The sequence below is a fragment of the Talpa occidentalis genome, unplaced genomic scaffold, assembly GCF_014898055.3.
Source record: "Talpa occidentalis isolate TD23 unplaced genomic scaffold, MPIMG_talOcc4v2.1 talOcc4.2, whole genome shotgun sequence".
In the NCBI taxonomy this organism is placed as follows: Eukaryota; Metazoa; Chordata; class Mammalia; order Eulipotyphla; family Talpidae; genus Talpa; species Talpa occidentalis.
The window spans coordinates 48,123,944-48,141,182 of record NW_023602073.1 but is presented as its reverse complement, the minus strand read 5'-3'; the positions used below and the strand labels follow the sequence as shown (position 1 = coordinate 48,141,182).

The following is a 17,239-nucleotide window of genomic DNA, read 5'->3' as shown; positions in this document are numbered from 1 at the left end:
GAAGGGGACAAACCTAGAATGGTGAGAAATACTATGGTGGCGGGAAGCAAGGAAGAAGAGTCCAGAAAGAAGGACATTAAAGAAAAACAGAACTTGAAGTACAGAGTAATCAAAGGACAAGCTCAGATAAATGCTAAAAAGATGTTACGGGGTGTGGTCATTAGGATATCCCTGGTGACCTCACTGAGATCGGATGAGCAGTTTCAGTGAGTAATGGGAGTGACGTGGAAATGAAAGAGACAGGTGTGACCCCTGATTCAAAAAGCTTGACTGTGGGGGGAAGGGAAGAGATAAGGCAACCCTCTGGGAGATGGTGTGTTAAGATGGGGAGACAGGACTGGGTCAGGTTTAGAGGGGACACCAATGGGGAAGATGACATGAAATGAAAGGAGAGATGGGGTAACTGGAGGAGCAAGATCAGTAGCAGAGAGAGTTTGGGAGTTCCTGACTCCTAGTCTAGTGCTCGTTTCTATCCCATGGTCCCTTCTTTTTCTGGGTGAGGGGCCAAGAAGTAGAGGGGGCTTATGCAGAACTGGAGCCCCCAGTTTTCAAAGTTTGGAGAATGGGCTTCTCTTCAAACCACAACTGCATAGATGGTGGAGGCATCAGTAGGGACCACTGGGGACAACCTGCAGGGCCTTCTGAGGGCCATGTGGTCCAGGTCTGCGTAGAGCAGGCTCTGAAAGGTGGGGAACGAGGCAGGAAGGACTCACCAGTCTAACTCCCTTGGGGACCCAAGCCTCCGTCTTTCTTGGCCCACCCTTGGGGGTCCTGACCAGCCCCTCCCATCCCCCAGTCCTTCCTTACCGGCTCCTGGTCCAGGTCCTCGGGCAGCTTAGGGTTCTCCTTTACCGGCCTCTGGGACTCGGCTTTCGCAAGTGGAGCTATGTGGGGGGGATAGAGCTGAAGGATTGAGAGAAGGTGACCAACTTGTCTGCTCCCAGCAAGGGCTCAGACTCTCGGGAATTGAGGGGTGGGGGATTTGCGGGTAGGGGAAGGAAAATGGGGTGGAGTTAGTCTCACCAAAGCTGGGGCGTGGTGGAAGCGGGTGCGGGGGCGAGCGCCTGTAAAAGAATAAGAATCTTTCAGTGCCCGGAGTCTTGTCTGGTTTGTTCCGGGTCCAGCCGACAAACACCAGGCAACTTACCGGCCTCAACCCACAAAACGACTTAGGCTTCCCCCACCAGCTTGAGGCCGGGTCCCACCTTCTGACCTCCCCTAGTCTTCAAACCACACCCCAGAGGTCTACACCTGGATTGCTTTTTTTCTCTCTCTCTCCCTGTCTACGACGGTTCGGGTCCCGCCCTTCGGGCCTTGGGTCCAGACTCATTAAGCCAGGCCCCGCCCCCGTGCTCACCTGCGGAGCCACCAGACCACGCCCAAGACTCCGAGTCCCAGCACCAGCCCAGCGCCCAGCAGCAGGATCAGGATCAGGGGATACACGGACCCTGGGGAAACCGTGGAGGGAAATGGTGGATGCTGGATCCGGGTGCGAGGACCGAGCAATCCCAGGGAAAGCCTCCCTCCCTCCTGGGGTGGGGGGGTCCGAAGGTCTAGACTTACCCCGGGAATGGCCGGGAGCCCTGCATTCGGGGCCATCCCCCAGCACGTGAAGCACCAAACGGCTCTCGTCCTCGTGGCGGCCTCTGCAGACAAAAGTGCCCGAGTCCCCTGCGCTCAGGAGCAGCTCTAGCCTCCGAATACCAGGGTCCAGGGCTCGTAGGCGGCCAGCAAAGGGCTGGAGGGGAGACACCGTGGGGATCCCGCTCGCCGAGGCCCACAGGATCGGGCGGCGTCCTTTGGACAGGCCCTTGCAGGTGGGGAAGCTAGGCGCCCAGGCCCAACGGATCGGATGCGAGACCCCTATGCAGGAGAGATTCACCCGGTCCCCGGGACTGCCGTCCAGTGAGGCTAGGGGAGGCCGGGGGTGATGTTAGGACAAGTCCACATGACACACACCCACTCCCCGCCTCCTCTCCTCTCTGCTGTCCTCCTATCCTGGGTCTTTCCAGATCACAACCACCAGGCACCCTCTTCCCCTGCTGCAGTCTTTAAGCTCCGCGCCAACGAGCCGACTTTCCCAGGGATCGCTTACCCGCGGGCTCGCCCTGGGCCCTCGACAGCAGCAGCGGCAGCAGCTGCAGAAACAGGGCCATGGCTGGGATGTGGTGGGGAGAAGAGGGGAGAGAATCGGTGGAGGAGACCGGAGGGAAGCTGGGGGATGGGGGTGGAGAGCGGGTCTGTGGGCTCGGATAAGAGCGGGGGCGGGGCCACCAACTGCGGGGATCCTTCTGGGAATCCTAGCTGACAAGCTCGCAGCCTTCTGACAACGCTCACTCACGACTCGTGCTCTGGCCATTTACAAGCATCTTAGTATTCTTTAACCAACTCCTACAGCGAAACTGTGGTCTTAGCATCAGGAATTCTGGAGGCCGGCAGTCTGAGTTCAGATCCTGATTTCGTCATCTACTGGCTTCATGATGCCGGCAAGTTGCTTAACTCTTTTGGGCCTAGGTTGCTTTAAAGCACCTATCTGGTAGAGTATCATGAGAACTAAATAAAGTCATACCTGTAAAATGCTTACAACAATGACTGACATATAGGTGCACTACTCTTGCCATTATTATCACTATTTCTTTTCTTATTTTAGCTTCCCTCTCACCTCTGAGTGCCCACACTGTGCCTCCAGGCAGTGGTGCCCCACCCAAACTGACAGGTTTTGATTGTGGAGGCACTTTGGAGCAGGTGCATATGCCCCACACCCAGGACTTCAGGGGCTCTCTCTGGTCTGGAGCAACTGAGTTCACAACAAGCCGGACAGTAACCAGGGCAAGAGATCCTACAGGGGAGCTGAGGTCGCCCTTCCGTAGCAGGTCATCCCAGCCCCTTCCTCCACTGCTGTGATATCAGACACTCGGTGACATCCCGCAAACCCTATTCCTTCATTCTTTGCCTGAGCAGGACAGAGAATCAAAATTAATGTGGTCCCTTTTATCCTCATTTTCTGCTCACATACCAATAACCCCAAATAACCCTACCAATAACCCCAAATTTGTCACTCATCTTTGGTCACACCCCATTGTTCATAGCCCAGGAACCAGTAGACCTTACCATTACTGGGCATTTGGGGATGCTCCTTCAGAGGACTGGGGGGAGGGAGTAGGAAGAGGGCCACTGGAATGCAGGGAGAGGGGTCTTAATCTGCAACCAAGACCCAAAATTGAGTTGACCACTAGTGCCCCTCCCCTCCCACAACCTCTCTCCCATCCCCACAACTCCACCCACTCCTCAGTCCCTCCCCACTGCTCAGTCTTTTCCTAAGTCAACTCACCTGTGCTTAAGTGGAGGAGGGGCCACAGAGGCAGGGAGGGGAGGGACCGTTGAGAATTATAAAATCCAAAAGACCGCTCACCTTCCAGAGGTGGCTTCTGAAAGTCTGTCTGCTGCCAGTCGCTCCCCTTGCCAAGATCCTCACCATGAAAGGCCTTTTGCTGCTCATCCTGGCTTCTCTGTTCTGTGGAATCTCAGGTAAGCACTGGGGGCCCCAGGGATCTGGCTTACAGGCTCAGGACTTTTATGCCCCACCCTCTGCCCACACTACCCACCACTCAGCATCCCAAGTACCCACCCCAGGCCCACCTGGCACCCCTCTCCTATGCTCCTAGGACAGTCCTCCCTGTGACAGGATCCAGTTCTTATCCTTCAGGCTTCTCTTCACCTCCAGTCCCTCTCATCTGACCTGCCAGGGCTCCTGGTTCACACTTTTCACTCCAAAGTATACCCCGCTTGGAAATTCTGATATTGAGTTCCTCTCCAACCCCACTCTAATATAAAATGTACCAGGATCCAGTTTACCTGCTTTCTCCTCTAACCACCTGCACACAATCAGGTGTCCTTTCAGAACCTAGGAATCCAGGCTGGGGCTTCCTTTGCACCCCCCACTCTGCACCTAGTCCATCAGGAACTTCTTGCTCAGTCCTCTGCCAGTGCCTTTTCTTAGTTCCCCTTTGTTCATTGTCCCTGGTGTGTGTACACCCCTAGCTTGGTAGAGGGTTCCCGTAACCTCTTAGAGCCCCCTGAGGAACCTGGCCTTCCATGTAGGGGATGTCAGGCTGTTCACCCCACACACCCTCAGTGGGTTTCATCCAAGTGCAGTCACCTGGCTCATCCACCAAACCTTGAATTCTCTGAGGCAGAAACTTTGGGGGTGCCACCTTCTACATCCACCCTTTCCATGTTGTAATATACCCAGGCAAGATCTGATGATCTGTCTCCCAGATACTGTTCCTTTCCATCAGAGAACTACTGGGGCGAAGGGATTCTCAACTCTAATTCCTCTTCCCACGCTCTTGACGGGCCCAGGAGGTGAAAAGTCATTTACTAAAGCTGGTCATGGGTGGCTTTCTTGTCAGCCTCGACTTCCAAGTGTTGTAACCTCCATGATTTTATTTTTCATCTTCCAATTTCAAGTCTCCATATATAACCCAGTCTTCTGAATTCCTTCCCCTCACCCGCCACTGCTGTCTCCTCCATTCTCCCTTGTGGTCTCCACCCCTCCTTGTGGTCTCACTTTCCATCTGTCCATCTAGCCTCCCCCCCCCCATTGTTGTTAATAGCTCTGTGCCCCCTTGACTTATGCGCAAAGGGGGTGGAGGGAAGGGTGATATTTAGGGTGTGGACTGTTCTCAGAGCAACAACCCCACCCTCACCCACTTCTACTTTTTCTGCATTACTCACCTGCCCTGTCCCTACCAGGCCAAACAGGTTGAAACACCTACTTGATTGGCTCTTTTCCACCCTGCCCCTAGCTCAGCTCATGCCCAGGTGAGTCACCCCATCACTTTAACCTGACTTGTGTCTTTCCAGCTCAAATTCGCTGTCACTCCTGCTACAAGGTCCCTGTGCTGGGCTGTGTTGATCGCCAGTCCTGCCTCCTGGAACGGGGGCAAAGATGCCTGACAACAAACGTGTACCTTGGTAACTTGCCCTTTAGCGGGGAGAGGGGCCTGGTCAATGAGGGACACTATGGCTCGGGCTAGGGAGAGGGTGGGGTCAGAGGGACACTAGGGCTGGGGCTGGGGCCCAACTGGGGATAAGACTAAGATGAAATTGAGAATTACAGCAATGATAATATTCAGCCAAGGATTATAGGTGGCAGGCTCTATGATGTAGGTACTATTTACTATACTGAGAAAACAGCCTTATAAAGTGACAGTAACAGCTCCAAGGTCTCCCAGCCAGCAAGTAATAGAAGCAGGATTGGGGTAAGGGGCCAGGGAAGGGGGTTCAGGAATTTTAGAGTGAGAAGATACAGGGGGCAATTCAGGAAGGCTAGGAAGGAAGACAACCTGGATGGGTACATGGATGGAGAGGGAGGCTCAGACGTGCCAGTTGCCCATCCTAGCTGACCCCTCTGCTATTCCTGCCCCCAGGTAAGATGTGGCTTTATTCCAATCTTCGATGCGGCACAGAGAAAGAGCCCTGTCAGGAGGCCTACAACCAAACCAACCACAAGCTGGGCCTGACCTACAACACCACCTGCTGCGACAAGGACAGCTGTAATAGCCCTGCTGCCCGACCCACCCCTGGCCTGGCCTTTGTCTTCCTTACCTCTTTGGCTGGCCTTGGTCTCTGGTTGCTGCACTAGAACTTGCTCCACAACCGACCTGCCTCCCACCATATCCCTGGCTTCCTCAAAGGGTCTCTCCCTAGCTCCCTTTGCTCTGAAAAGCATTTCTCAAGATCCTTCACATTTCTTTAATTAGATACTAGTCTCCATATCCATCTTCCCACCCCATACCCTCCACTCTGCTTTTCCCAAGCCCCTCCCCATCTCCCTCTAGACCACACCAAACCTTCCATTGGCCCCTAGAAGGGTTCCCCACCTTGCCTCCTGCACTCTCCTGTGTCCTGCTTGGGAACGGATTGGGATGCGGTCCTGAAATGGGGGTCCTGTCATGCTCCCAATGAGGGTTCCTAGGAAGAATCCAATGACCTCACTGTCTGGGGCTGATTCCCCAAATCCTGGTCCCCAGTGTACCCCATCCCCATGCTCACCTCTTTCCATTTTGAGTAATAAATGTTTATGTCTGATAAATTGTGCATTTATTATCAGAAGACCTAAGTGTCAGTTCTCCCAGGAAATAACACTCTCAGGCCCATATGCTCTCCCAAGAATTCTTTAGGGAGTGTCCCTGGGAGGCTGGACTGGGAAATGGAGAAACTGGTTCTTCAGGCCTTCATACTCCTTTCCAGCGTCTGGGGCTGGCACACAGGTCCCAGTGTTTAGAGAAACAATCCTATCCTAAATTTAGGTCACACCTCTGATGTACTGCCAAGAAAGAGGTGCAGCCTGGCCTGAGGGCTCCCCAGAAAGGGTAGGAAAGTTGTATGGGGCATGAGGATGGACTAGGCCCCTCTTTCCAGGCCTCAGACCCTCTGGTTAGAGTCATACCTCACCTGGGCTGGTTGCTAACTGGAATACCAAGCCACTCCTCCAATCACAATGCTTACGATCCCTTTCTCAATTCAAAATAGTCATAGTGAGAGTCAACTTGCAAATGAGAGGAGGGGAACAAACCCAGGCAGCTAGGCTCACAGAATCCTGGTGCCCCCCCAACCCCCACTCAGCCCAGCACCTGCTCTCCACAGTGATCCTTGTTGCTGGGGAAGATTCTCCTAGCAACAGGACTTAGGGCACTGAGGGCAGTGCCCTCACTTAGGGCAGATTCTCCATCACCCTTTGGGGTTTAGTGGTTTTGGGCTTATGGAGTGTACCATCATAACATAAGCCCCATAATGCTTGGTAACCCCCAAGCCAGAGCTCAGATGCCACCATATTCCTCCTTCAGCCTCCCCCTCCACAAAAGATAGATGGAATCTTCCAGTCAGCTCTAGAGTGGTGGATAGACTTTAATGGTTTACAGAAGAGTGGTGGTCTTCTCAGTTCAGATCTCATTCTCTCCTTTGCTCCCTTCCCTTTCTCCTACTCCATTACCCAATCCAGAGTCCTGGCAAGAGCCAGGCCAGGGCAGTGGCTGCCACCACCAGGATGCACGCCTGGGCCCCGGGCACAGCACTGTTGCACAGGTCTCCAAAGCAGCAGTCTCTGTGGGTTGTGTAAGTCGTGTCTCCCACCAGCTCGGTCTCCACTTGATTGCAATGATGGGCCGCCACACAGGTTGGATGGTGATGAATCAAGGTCACTGAGGCTGAGAGAGCGGATAAGACCAAGTTGTTAGACTGCTGGCCTGAGGATCTGCCTTCTCAGTGGGCAGAGCGGATGTAACTTCAAGGAACCCAAAGGAATTCTCTGCCCACAAAAAGCACCTCTCTCAAAGGGCCTTCCCTGGTGGCATAAGGGCTTAAGTCTCAGCACTATGAAGCAATCCGCAGCCACTGCAGTACAAGTTCCATCCCTGGGCCTCCCTGTCTCGCCTGCTGCTCCCCTCAGCAGTGTATTTCATTCTGCCTGTTCTGTTCCCCACTCTATCTCTGGTGAATCCTCTCACCCCGCCCCCCACATCTCTGGCCTGTACCCCAGCTCTTGTATGCATAAATAAATAAATATTTTAAAAAAAAAGTTCCATCCCTGGCCAGGGAGCTACCCACATGGTGCAGCAGACCTCTCCTGTCTCACCCACTGCTCCCCTCAGCAGTGTATTTCATTCAATCCACCTGTTCTGCTTCCCATGCTGTCTCTGGTGAATCCTCAGATACCCCCTCACCTCTGGCCTACACCCCAGCTCTTGTATTCATAAATAAATAAATCTTTCCAAAAAAATAACAAAACTGAATGATCAGAGTTTATTGACATGGTGAGCACCCTTATGAAATAAATACATCAGAAAGGACCAACAGGGCCTCCCTGGTGGTGCAAGGGGTTAAGCACCACACTGTGAAGCAATCTGCAGCCTCTGCAGCACGAATTTGATCCCTGGCTGGCCAGGGAGCAACCCACATGGCGCAGCAGACCTCTCCTGACTCGCCCACTGCTCCCCTCAGCAGCGTATTTCAGTCAGTCTGCCTGTTCTGTTCCCCGCTCTGTCTCTGGTGAATCCTCTCATACACTCCCCCTCCAGCTGTCCCCTATCCCCCCTCCATCTCTGGTCTGTACCCTAGTTCTTGTGTGCATAAATAAATAAATCTTTAAAAAAAAAAAAGACCAACAACATTTGTGTGATTTTCCCCCCAACACTCCTGACCTCAATATAATCATCAAAAAATATCAGATAAAATCCAAATTGAAGGATATTCTATAAAATCACTTCTTTTGTCTGTTCAAAAGTGTCAAGGTCATCGAAGCAAAGAAAGACTGACAACCCTCACAGATAGGAGACCAAGAAGACGCAAGAACTCAAATATGATGTGGGGTTCTAGGTAAACTCCTGGACCCGAAAAGGAGCATGAGAGGCACAATTGGCTCAACTGAATGAGGTCTAGAGATGAGCCAGCCATGTTGAGGCAATGTTACTTTCCCATAATTTTTCTATGGCTCTGTGTAAGATGGGAACAGAGGAAGCTGAGTGAAAGGCTACACAGACACTCCTGAACTATTTTTTGTGACTTTTCTGTCAATCTAAAATTATTTCAAAGTAAAAAATTAAACGTACACACAATATACCTCCCTGGTCCTTAACTGATACTTTAACTTATCCCTGAAAGTTGGTTTCATATTTTGGTCCCTGCCTTCCAGGAACAGAGCTTTTCCAACCATTTGTAGTGAACAGGCCCAGGAGATGCTGGGGAGTAAGAGGAGGGGGGGTCAGAGCACTAGGAGGGCGCCTCTGATTGCCCTGGCACCAGCTGCTCTACTCTGACAGCACCATCTGCACAGAGCCACACTGAATCTGGAAGATCCTGAAAGCCAGAAGGACTGAAGTGGGGCCAGAGGCCAGGAAGGGCTGGGAGACAGAGAAACTCAGCACTCACGGTTTCCAGAGAGCTTGGTCTGCATCGGGCCAGACTGGGGTTTGCGCTCCAGGAAGCCACAGCGCTCGCCCTCTCGGCAGGTGGTCTCTTTGCAGGAGCTGCCGGGGCCTCCTGTGCAGTCGTAGCACCGCATTCGGTTTCCTGGCAGGAGAGAGGAGATGCTAGACCTAGGCTCTCAGGGAGGGGGCTGGCAGAGGGGTACAGGTCTGTCGGGGCGTCTTGGCTGCCTCCTTACCCAGAGCAGCCCCCAGCAAGGTGCAGAGCAGGATCCAGACAAGTTGGGGGTTCATTGTGTCTGCTAGTGTCAGTCTCGCGGCTCCCTCCCACCCAACCCCCTCCCTGACCCGGCACTGCCAGTCTTATACCCCCCTGGCCTTGGACTTTATAGGGCAATAAAAAAGGGAGGAAAGAGTCTCCCCCAGAGGGCACCAGGGGCCCCAATGGGGACAGGGAGGGGCCTCTCTTAGGAGAAAGAGCACTCAGCATCCTCTGGAACCCTAGAACTCCTGCATCCTCCGCAAACATCCTCTAAAACAGTGGCCCCAGAACAGCGGGGGGTCTCTATGACCCTTTTAGTGGCGCCTCAAGGGTGTTCCTTTTCCAAACACGTATCAGATCCTCTTCATATACTTTAACCAAAGCGACATATTCCAACAAAATGAATGAAGAAACAGACATGAAAAGCCAGCTCTCTTTTATGAAGTTTGACATTAGTCTGTGGAGACTCCCAAAAATGGAAAGCGACTCCACTCTTCTGTGTTGCTGGGAAAGAAGTTATTTCTCATGAAACTGTGCTTTATTAACATGTAATAGGTTTATTATTTCAGTTTTTAAATGAACCTAGTTTAAATGTTCCATTTTGATTTCTGGCATAGTCGATATCAACATAACTCACACAAAGAAAGCTGTTTGGGGTCTTCAGTGGTTTCTAAGAGTGTAAAGTGGTGCTAAGATAAAAGTTTATGAAAACTGCTTCTCATGGGCACTGTATCTCCGCTGCCCACCCAGCCCCCAGGATCTCTCTCCTCCTGGTCCAGTCTTGTACCAAATTTCCAATCTCTGAAACCTCAGTCTTCCAAACTCTGCACCCTCCACCCAAAATTTGAATCCTTCCTCATCTTTCTGAACCCTGCTCCCAAACCTACTCCAGCTCTAGTGGGAGCACATCCTCCCTCTGGCCCCACCCGTGATGGATTCTTTCCTCCAAGGTAGTAAAGCTGGGAGGGATAATTATGGGGTAGGAATGTTGAGGCTTGGGGGAATCAAAGGGATCTGAAGCTGGGTGGGGTCCCGGCTTACAGCTGGGCTTTGTGTATAGGGAATAGGGTGGGAGGGGAGATTGTTGATGCACACTCAAACACCATACTCAGATCTGGGCCAGGGCTGTTTAGGAAGGTGACCTTGAAAGCTGTCAACATGAGGGGGGGCGCTGGGGAAAGACAGAGAAAACAAAAGGGAGACAAGTTGGGAGAGCAGAGAACAGCTTGGAGACTAGGGGAGGGGAGGAGCAGTAGAGGCGAGGTGACAGACACTACTCGGGAGTGGCAGACACAGCTAAGAGACCAACACTTTGAGAACAGAGAAGACCCTCCAGGCAAGAGAAGACTAGAGCAGGGGGTGGGAGTGGGTGAGAGGAGTGGGGTGCCAGAGCTGGTGGGCCTGAGCCCTGCTGTCAAGCTGGTGAACTTGGTCTTGGCACCTCTCCAGATTCACTCCTTAGGTGTGTTTGTTTACCAGTCCCCCTGTCTCACTCAGATGCTTGACTCTCTAACTCTCAGGAACTCAGGGGTACAGCTCACATTCTCCCAGCCTCCTGAGCCCTGAGATCAGTCATGGGTACCTCCAGCATCTTCTTCCGCAGTCTGTTCCTCTGTGGGGCTCTGGGTAAGGGATCAAGGGGCAAGGGAAGGGGTGAGCTGAGGGTTGGGGCAGGGGCTTGTGGAGGAGTCTGAGGGCTGGGGGTGGAAGGGAGGATGGACTAGAAGAGGCCAGGTGGAGAGCTGTAGGGCACTAGAAAGAAGAGCTCCTGGGAATGGCCTCAGCCCAGCCTGATAAAGTGAGCAGGAAAAGTTTCTTTTCAAAGGCATTTGAGAATAACAGTTTCTTCTGTGCCTTTGTCTCTCTACCTGTCCCTGCTGGCTGGCCACTTGGTCCATGTCAATTCTTGTGTTGTCCTCTGTCTCTGGCACCATCTGCTTAACTTTTTCACTACCCTTATGACACCTGTCTGTCTTTATGGCATTCTCTATGTTCTTCCAATTCTGTCGACTTCTGTCCACATCTGTGCGTCTCTCGCTATCCCTACATCCCTCTTGCCTTGGGGTCTTTTTCTTTCCTTGTGAGGACTCCCCTCCCTTCCCTGTCTCTTCTCCACTTCTGTGCCTGCTGCACCTTGTGTGTCACCTCCCTGTTCATCCCTGCCTGGGATGTGGGTTCAACCCCAACACGGCCTGTTTGCATCTCTTCCTGTCCTGATGCCCCTCGAACCACAGGCCTCGCCACATCCCCTACCCCAGTGCGGCTCTGTTACACCTGTGGCTTCTCCAAACCCTGTTACCCAGCTGTCACGAAGTGTCAAGATGATGAAGCTTGTGGCATCAGCACTGGCACCTCAGGTAGGACTCTGGCACAAAAGGCCGTCTCCATGGCTCCCCTATCCATCCATCCTGCCCTCTCTGCTCTCTCCTGGCCCTTGCCTCCCTCCTGTCCCTGGCTAAGCATGCCCTTTCACTCCACAGAGCAGAACGAGATCATCCAAAGGAAGGGCTGCCTCCCACGTGCCCAGTGCTCCCTGCCTGGCCACACCACCTACCGGGAACAAAACTATGCTCTACAGCACCACTGTTGTGAGCAGGACCTGTGTAACACGGCCACCAAGCTGCAGGAGCCCCCCAGCCCGCTCCTCACCGCCCTGTTCCCCCTCCTCACCAGCTGGATCTGGGGAGGCTATCTCCTCCACTAGCCTTGCTTCGGTCTGCAGCCCTCGACCCAGGACTCCTTGAGCATCACAAAAGGGCCAGAGCCCTGAAAAACCTGCAGACTCAAGATAAGCCCAGGACGCTGATTTTGTAGACCTCAGATCCTGGCCCTGCACAGCCACCTCCCAAGTCCTGATCCCCATGGATAGAGCTCCAGTCCCTGCAGGCACCTGCCCGGAACCCAGGTCCATAAAGAACCTGTCTTTTATGTCTTCTGTCTTCTCCAGCTGCCCACTGCTAATGTCTTCTCTCAGTCCTAGGTCTCCAGCAAGGCAAGGTCTTGTTCCAGACAAGGGGGTTGAAGGGCACCAGGTACTGTGAGGAGGAGAGACTTGCTAGGAAAGATGAATTTGGGTGTGGGGAGCTCAGGAATGCAGGCTTGGGGAACTATGACGAGTAATGTAATAAAAGTGCTATCTTGCAGTCTGGTAACATTCGTGTGTGTGTGTGTGTGTGTGTGTGTGTGTGTGTGTGTGTGTGTACTCATGAGAGCTCTCTAAAAACAAACTAACAAACCATGGCTGCTTGGTGGGTGGGGCTGAGGTGCTGGAACCTGAATCATTCGCCTCCTTCTCCATCTCTGTCATTCACATCCTTGTTCTTGCAATAGCTTAGCTTAAGCCACTGTAGCATGAAAGTTTCAGGCGAGACTTAGGTGAAAGCTTTTCTCCAGTGAGACCCAAGCTTAAGCAGAAACCCAAAAGGGCACCTGCCTGAGTTTGCTTATGTGGGTGTGGTTGGGAATCCAGCTCAGTTCTGCCTGTGCCCAGTGGATGGATGAGTTGGGAACATTGATGCCCTCCCTTTTCCACCAGCCCAGACTTGTCCGTGGCAGGCAGGGGCACACAACACACCCCACCCGGGATTCCGTCCACAGCCACAGGACACTCCCACCCTGCACAAGGAGATGGCATGTGACTTTTAGAGCTTCCAGGATGTCAGGGTGAAGATAAGCTGCTCCGGATGCAACAATGGAGCAGTTAGGATGAGGAGGATGTCCCCGGGAGGGGGCGGGGGGGGGGGGCAAACCCAAGCACCCCTATTCTGTCTCAGTTCCCTCCCCTTCCGTCTAAGGACATCTGGGTCTGGTTAAAGGTACTCACTCTCTCTCAACTTCCCTTCTCTGGCTTAATTTAGAGGTAACTTAGATTCTTTCCATTCTCTCTGTCCCTCACTCCCAGACTCCCAGATAGCACTTTGTGCTTCTAATTTGCTCTATCCCTTTTTCCACCCCTTTCCTTACTCTGACTTAAATGTCTTCCTTCTCTCTTCTTCAGTCTCCCCCATTTGTCCTTTGAATCCTCAGGACCGATTCTACACCACTGCTAAGCCTCTGGAATCCTGGTTCCTTTCTGCCCATCCTCGCCCCTCATACCCTGCCAGCCAGCTCAGGCTTCCCTCAGTCCTATAGTATAGGGGCTCAGCGCCACCACTCCACTGGCGCTGGCAGCTGAAAGATAGGAGACCACATCTTTTTGAAAGCAGCATCATGGAATAATGTTCTTCTTGCTTTCGGCCCCTCTCCTCCCCTCCCCACACCCTCACAGCTGCAGCCCAACACACCACACACACACACACACACACACACACACACACATATCTCTTGGCTGCTGAAGACCAGCTGGGCTGTGAGACAGCACTCTCAGCCCTCCTCCCTCCACCCCCCACCAAGGTTTTCAGGGGCTCCTTCAGGTGCCAGATGGCCATGGAGACAGCGGGTCACACTTCACAGCAGGAGATGTTACTGAGATCATCTGGTCTTGAGGGCAGGTGGTCTGGGTTTTGCAAAGCAGAAAGATAAATTAAGGATACTTCCATTCTCCACCTCAGAACTAGGGCCCCATCCCCATCCAACCCCAGTCCCCTCTGGGATTTAAGCCTGTGTTTAAACTAGGATTTAAGCCCTAGTTACTCCTCACCTGAGACAGGCCAAATGGATGTTCTCATAGACCTGGATTTCAGGCTTGAAGCGAGGAATCGAGGCTTCTGGGAGAGAAGGAGCAACGCAGGGTGTGGTAAACTCACCAGATAACACAGAGCTCTAATCCTTAGCACCCTCCTCCCCTAGTGAAGACCAGGCTAGAGGCAGAAGTGAGCCCAGCCCTCTCCTGGCGTCCACTGACTCACCTTTGCAGTGAGCCATCTGGGCCCTCCACCTGCAGAGAGTGATGCTGAGGGCCAGGATGGTGAACCCCAGAACTGCTGTGAGCAACAGCATCAGGATCCATGGCACATCCCAGCCCGAGGGAGAGGCACAATGGGCAGGAGAGGCATCTGTGGAAGCTGCAGTAAGGGATAAGGAGGGAGGCTGTGAGGGTGTCTATCCCTGTACTGCAAAGAAAGGCTTCCCCCCATAATCCAATGGGTTCTTCCAAATGAAACCTTCCTAAATTTTCCTACCCCCAGTATCTACCACCCCACTTGATCCCTTTCCAGATCCCTGCCCTCAGCCAACATCAGTAGAGAATGCCCGTCCCCCCATCCACCCACAAATGGACAGCTAAGTCCAAGAGCGGACCATCGGCCGTAATTGTGACTTTTCCTCATTCCCTTCATAATAATCCACCCTTTCAAGAAAAAATGAAGTGCTTTCCATCTATTTATTCTTCCACTCACTCCGTAAGCATTTGCTGATGCCCACCACATGCCAGGCACATTATTAGGCACTGAGGGTGTAAAGGGACATAAGATCCATCACTGTCCATTAATTGGCCTTGGCTTACGAAAATAACGGTCATTTGTTCCTCCCTCCCGCCTTGTAAATGGGGTATTTTATATCCAGTAGTGTTCTCTTCCTCTATAATGGACTTTTTTTTATTGTAAAACAATTATACTTTTTTTCCCCTGCCTTCACTATCAAAGGGCCATTATAACATCCGTGTATATACATCCTTTCTTCAAAGACAGCTCTCCCAGCAATCATTGTTACTTTCGTCCTCTCTGCTAAGACATATTCCACAAAAATTACAGATGACTCTATTTCTAAACAAATGTATATTCCACCAGAATCCTTCTTCCTCTTGGCTGATGGCCTGTTCTGTTGGAAAACTGACTTAACCAACCCCCTTTCTCCATTATGGATTCAATGAAAAAAGTCCTCTTCCTACAGAGGGTAGTTTGTTCCAGCAGAAGCCACCCCCTCTGGCCTGGCTAATAACAGATTTGCCTCCACTCTAATCTCCTCCTCTAGCCTGAGGGAGCGGGATTGCCAGAGGAAACACACCTCCCCAGAGTGCTCCCATATCTTCCCTCAGTTTACCTGCCAGGGTAAAGCTGAGCCCTTTGTTCTGAGGCATGACACAGTGGATGACTCTTGGTCTACGCACCCTGGGCTCCGGAAGCCCCTCCCCAGGACACACCAAGAGCAGAGCTGCCCCATCACTCCAGAAGGGTTGCACATGGCCTCTCACAGGACCCCTCCCCTCCAGCCAGGTCACAGAGTCCAGGCGCCTGGTAGGGGTCACAGAGCACAGGAGGACAGAGCAGGGGGAGCCATCTGCAGCCCTAGCAGATAATTGGGATCCTGCGGGGAAAGAGGGATCCCTCAGTTCGTTGCCTGGGCTTGCCCAGCTCCCAGTCACCCCCGTCTGCATGCTCTACTCACCTCGGAGCACAGACACATCATACACCCTCCAGTTCTGGTACTTGTGCTGCTGCCCCAGCACAGTGCACCAGTAGCGCCCAGCATCGCCTTCCTTGGACCCTTCCAGCCACAAAGAGTAGTTCCCGAGAAGTTTGAGCCTGGCCTCCCTTCTAGGTTTCCAGTGATCTGGTGCCAGCCTGGCCACCTGGACTTGAGCTACCATGGCAGTGGACGAGCCTGCTGCAGGGCTGCGGAACCAGGACAAGAGTTCGTCCCCTTGCAGGTTGGGTGGTGTGGGGCATGGCAGCTCCAATGTCTCCCCCAAGGCCACATAGATGTCCTGGATGTTATCTGTAGAGAAGGCATTGTGAGAGGCCAGAGATGTCTATCAGATCAACAACACCCTCCCTACCGCTGACTTCCTTGCCTTCTCAGGTTCCCATGGACGGAGGAGCCTGGTTGTGAGCCTATTTCTCCAACAATAGCTACCAAAAAGTGAAGTAACAAGAGAGAGCAGGGGCTTTCCTTCCCACGCCCCCTGTGATTGAAGGAATCTGAAGGCCAGAGAGCAAATGCTGGAAGAGTTGGCAGATGTCCATCTCTCTACCTCCTATTTTTCTTTTTTTCTGGAAGTATTTATTCACCTGTTCTTATTTTCTAGAGGAAACTGTACACGACCTGGACTCTCATTGTTTCTGAGACTCGCCCAGCCAAGTGGTCATTCGTGGTAAATCTATCTTTTTGAGTTAGCTGCCTTCCCAGAGAAATAACAGCAGTCCCTCCCAACCTTGTGAACAGCTGAAGAATCCCCCCACCTCCAGTTCCTTACCTGCAGGAGCCCGGGAGCACCCACAGAGAAATAGAAGGAGGAGGAATAAGACCGCCATGAGAAGAGCCTGCCAAGTCCTCTAGCCTGGACCTGGTGTCCCCAAGGAGGAAACAAAGCCCAGATAAAGGCTCGCACTGCCTGTCTGGAGTGACATGGCGTCTCTGGAGGGAAGGAGAATGCTGGGGAGATAATGCCCAGCTGCATGTCTACTGGGTAAAAAGGACCACCACCTTTCTGTCCTGAGGGGAAAAGACTCAGTTCACATTGTTCTGACAATGACATCCTTACCTATCTGGCTGAGGAATTAGATCCAAGACTCTCCATGCTAAGAAGTCTGAGCAGAAGGGCTCATGGCTGCCCACGCCCACCAGTCTGGAAGTACTTTCTGTATTCTCTCCTCCATCCCTAAGAGGCCGGCCATGAGTGAAAGCTCATGTCTTCATGTTGGTCTCACAGAATGGAAGCCTGCACAAGACGGCACACACAGTCAGCACTTCACAGATGATTTAGGATGACTTTGCCCATGGCTGCCTTGCATAACATAGACCTCTTTTGAGTCCCCAATAAGTGTATTATTTTTTTAAAAAGATTTATTTATTTATACAAGAAGCACTGGGTACAGTCAGAAGCACGGGAGGGTGAGAGAATTCACCAGAGCCAGAGCGGGGAACAGAACAGGCAGACTGACTGAAATACACTGCTGAGGGGAAGCAGCGGGCGAGTCAGGAGAGGTCTGCTGAGCCATGTGGGCAACTCCCTGGGCGGGGAACAAACTCTTGCTGCAGTGGCTACAGATAGCTTCATAGGTTGCGTCTTTTTTTTTTTAAAAAAAGATTTATTTATGCATACAAGAACTGGGGTGTAGACCAGAGGTGGGGTGGTGGTGGTGAGAGGATTCACCAGAGAGAGTGGGGAATA

At 52.5% G+C, this 17,239-nt stretch overlaps 5 protein-coding genes across 6 annotated transcripts; 2 read left to right on the top strand and 3 right to left on the bottom strand.

Annotated features, from left to right (window-relative positions):
• Window positions 1-87: 87 nt before the first annotated feature.
• On the bottom strand, window positions 88-2,159 carry MPIG6B (megakaryocyte and platelet inhibitory receptor G6b). The gene is made up of 6 exons (XM_037519415.1): window positions 2,096-2,159; window positions 1,564-1,911; window positions 1,358-1,448; window positions 1,024-1,064; window positions 808-884; window positions 88-679 (listed from the first exon to the last, which is right to left on the bottom strand). Exons 1-6 carry the CDS (start codon window positions 2,154-2,156, stop codon window positions 575-577), a joined length of 723 nt encoding a protein of 240 aa, XP_037375312.1. The 5' UTR covers window positions 2,157-2,159; the 3' UTR covers window positions 88-574.
• LY6G6C (lymphocyte antigen 6 family member G6C) lies at window positions 1,022-6,086 on the top strand. Of its 2 annotated transcripts, XM_037519414.2 has the most exons (4): window positions 1,022-2,873; window positions 3,420-3,528; window positions 4,867-4,977; window positions 5,433-6,086. In XM_037519414.2, exons 2-4 carry the CDS (start codon window positions 3,477-3,479, stop codon window positions 5,645-5,647), a joined length of 378 nt encoding a protein of 125 aa, XP_037375311.1. In that variant the 5' UTR covers window positions 1,022-2,873; window positions 3,420-3,476; the 3' UTR covers window positions 5,648-6,086. The 2 variants fall into 2 exon arrangements, with proteins under 2 accessions (XP_037375311.1, XP_037375309.1); XM_037519412.2 differs by having other exon boundaries at window positions 1,022-3,528.
• Window positions 6,087-6,913: 827 nt separating this feature from the next.
• Window positions 6,914-9,221, bottom strand: LY6G6D (lymphocyte antigen 6 family member G6D). The gene is made up of 3 exons (XM_037520842.1): window positions 9,167-9,221; window positions 8,932-9,072; window positions 6,914-7,211 (listed from the first exon to the last, which is right to left on the bottom strand). The coding sequence occupies exons 1-3, from the start codon at window positions 9,219-9,221 to the stop codon at window positions 6,994-6,996; spliced, it is 414 nt and encodes a 137-aa protein (XP_037376739.1). The 3' UTR covers window positions 6,914-6,993.
• Window positions 9,222-10,560: 1,339 nt separating this feature from the next.
• Window positions 10,561-12,334, top strand: LOC119253239 (lymphocyte antigen 6G6e-like). The gene is made up of 3 exons (XM_037520841.2): window positions 10,561-10,815; window positions 11,424-11,546; window positions 11,670-12,334. Exons 1-3 carry the CDS (start codon window positions 10,764-10,766, stop codon window positions 11,891-11,893), a joined length of 399 nt encoding a protein of 132 aa, XP_037376738.1. The 5' UTR covers window positions 10,561-10,763; the 3' UTR covers window positions 11,894-12,334.
• A 1,319-nt stretch (window positions 12,335-13,653) lies between these two features.
• On the bottom strand, window positions 13,654-16,379 carry LY6G6F (lymphocyte antigen 6 family member G6F). Its single transcript, XM_037520840.1, has 6 exons — window positions 16,322-16,379; window positions 15,514-15,843; window positions 15,169-15,432; window positions 14,037-14,192; window positions 13,829-13,895; window positions 13,654-13,684 (listed from the first exon to the last, which is right to left on the bottom strand). Exons 1-6 carry the CDS (start codon window positions 16,377-16,379, stop codon window positions 13,660-13,662), a joined length of 900 nt encoding a protein of 299 aa, XP_037376737.1. The 3' UTR covers window positions 13,654-13,659.
• Between the last annotated feature and the right edge of the window lie 860 nt (window positions 16,380-17,239).

Bases quoted from the DNA above. Each gene is read 5' to 3' on its own strand.
- MPIG6B (XM_037519415.1), bottom strand. From the start codon at position 2,156: ATGGCCCTGTTTCTGCAGCTGCTGCCGCTGCTGCTGTCGAGGGCCCAG. The intron at 1,065-1,357 runs GTGAGCACGGGG...ATTCTTTTACAG, and splicing joins GTGGTCTGGTGGCTCCGCAG to GCGCTCGCCCCCGCACCCGC. The intron at 680-807 runs GTAAGGAAGGAC...CCCACCTTTCAG, and splicing joins AGGACCTGGACCAGGAGCCG to AGCCTGCTCTACGCAGACCT.
- LY6G6C (XM_037519414.2), top strand. From the start codon at position 3,477: ATGAAAGGCCTTTTGCTGCTCATCCTGGCTTCTCTGTTCTGTGGAATC. The intron at 3,529-4,866 runs GTAAGCACTGGG...GTGTCTTTCCAG, and splicing joins TCTGTTCTGTGGAATCTCAG to CTCAAATTCGCTGTCACTCC. The intron at 4,978-5,432 runs GTAACTTGCCCT...TCCTGCCCCCAG, and splicing joins GACAACAAACGTGTACCTTG to GTAAGATGTGGCTTTATTCC.
- LY6G6D (XM_037520842.1), bottom strand. From the start codon at position 9,221: ATGAACCCCCAACTTGTCTGGATCCTGCTCTGCACCTTGCTGGGGGCT. The intron at 9,073-9,166 runs GTAAGGAGGCAG...CTCTCCTGCCAG, and splicing joins CTTGCTGGGGGCTGCTCTGG to GAAACCGAATGCGGTGCTAC. The intron at 7,212-8,931 runs GTGAGTGCTGAG...CCGCTCTCTCAG, and splicing joins GACCAAGCTCTCTGGAAACC to CCTCAGTGACCTTGATTCAT.
- LOC119253239 (XM_037520841.2), top strand. From the start codon at position 10,764: ATGGGTACCTCCAGCATCTTCTTCCGCAGTCTGTTCCTCTGTGGGGCT. The intron at 10,816-11,423 runs GTAAGGGATCAA...CTCGAACCACAG, and splicing joins GTTCCTCTGTGGGGCTCTGG to GCCTCGCCACATCCCCTACC. The intron at 11,547-11,669 runs GTAGGACTCTGG...TTCACTCCACAG, and splicing joins CATCAGCACTGGCACCTCAG to AGCAGAACGAGATCATCCAA.
- LY6G6F (XM_037520840.1), bottom strand. From the start codon at position 16,379: ATGGCGGTCTTATTCCTCCTCCTTCTATTTCTCTGTGGGTGCTCCCGG. The intron at 15,433-15,513 runs GTGAGTAGAGCA...CTTTCCCCGCAG, and splicing joins TGATGTGTCTGTGCTCCGAG to GATCCCAATTATCTGCTAGG. The intron at 13,896-14,036 runs GTGAGTCAGTGG...CTTCTCTCCCAG, and splicing joins CCAGATGGCTCACTGCAAAG to AAGCCTCGATTCCTCGCTTC.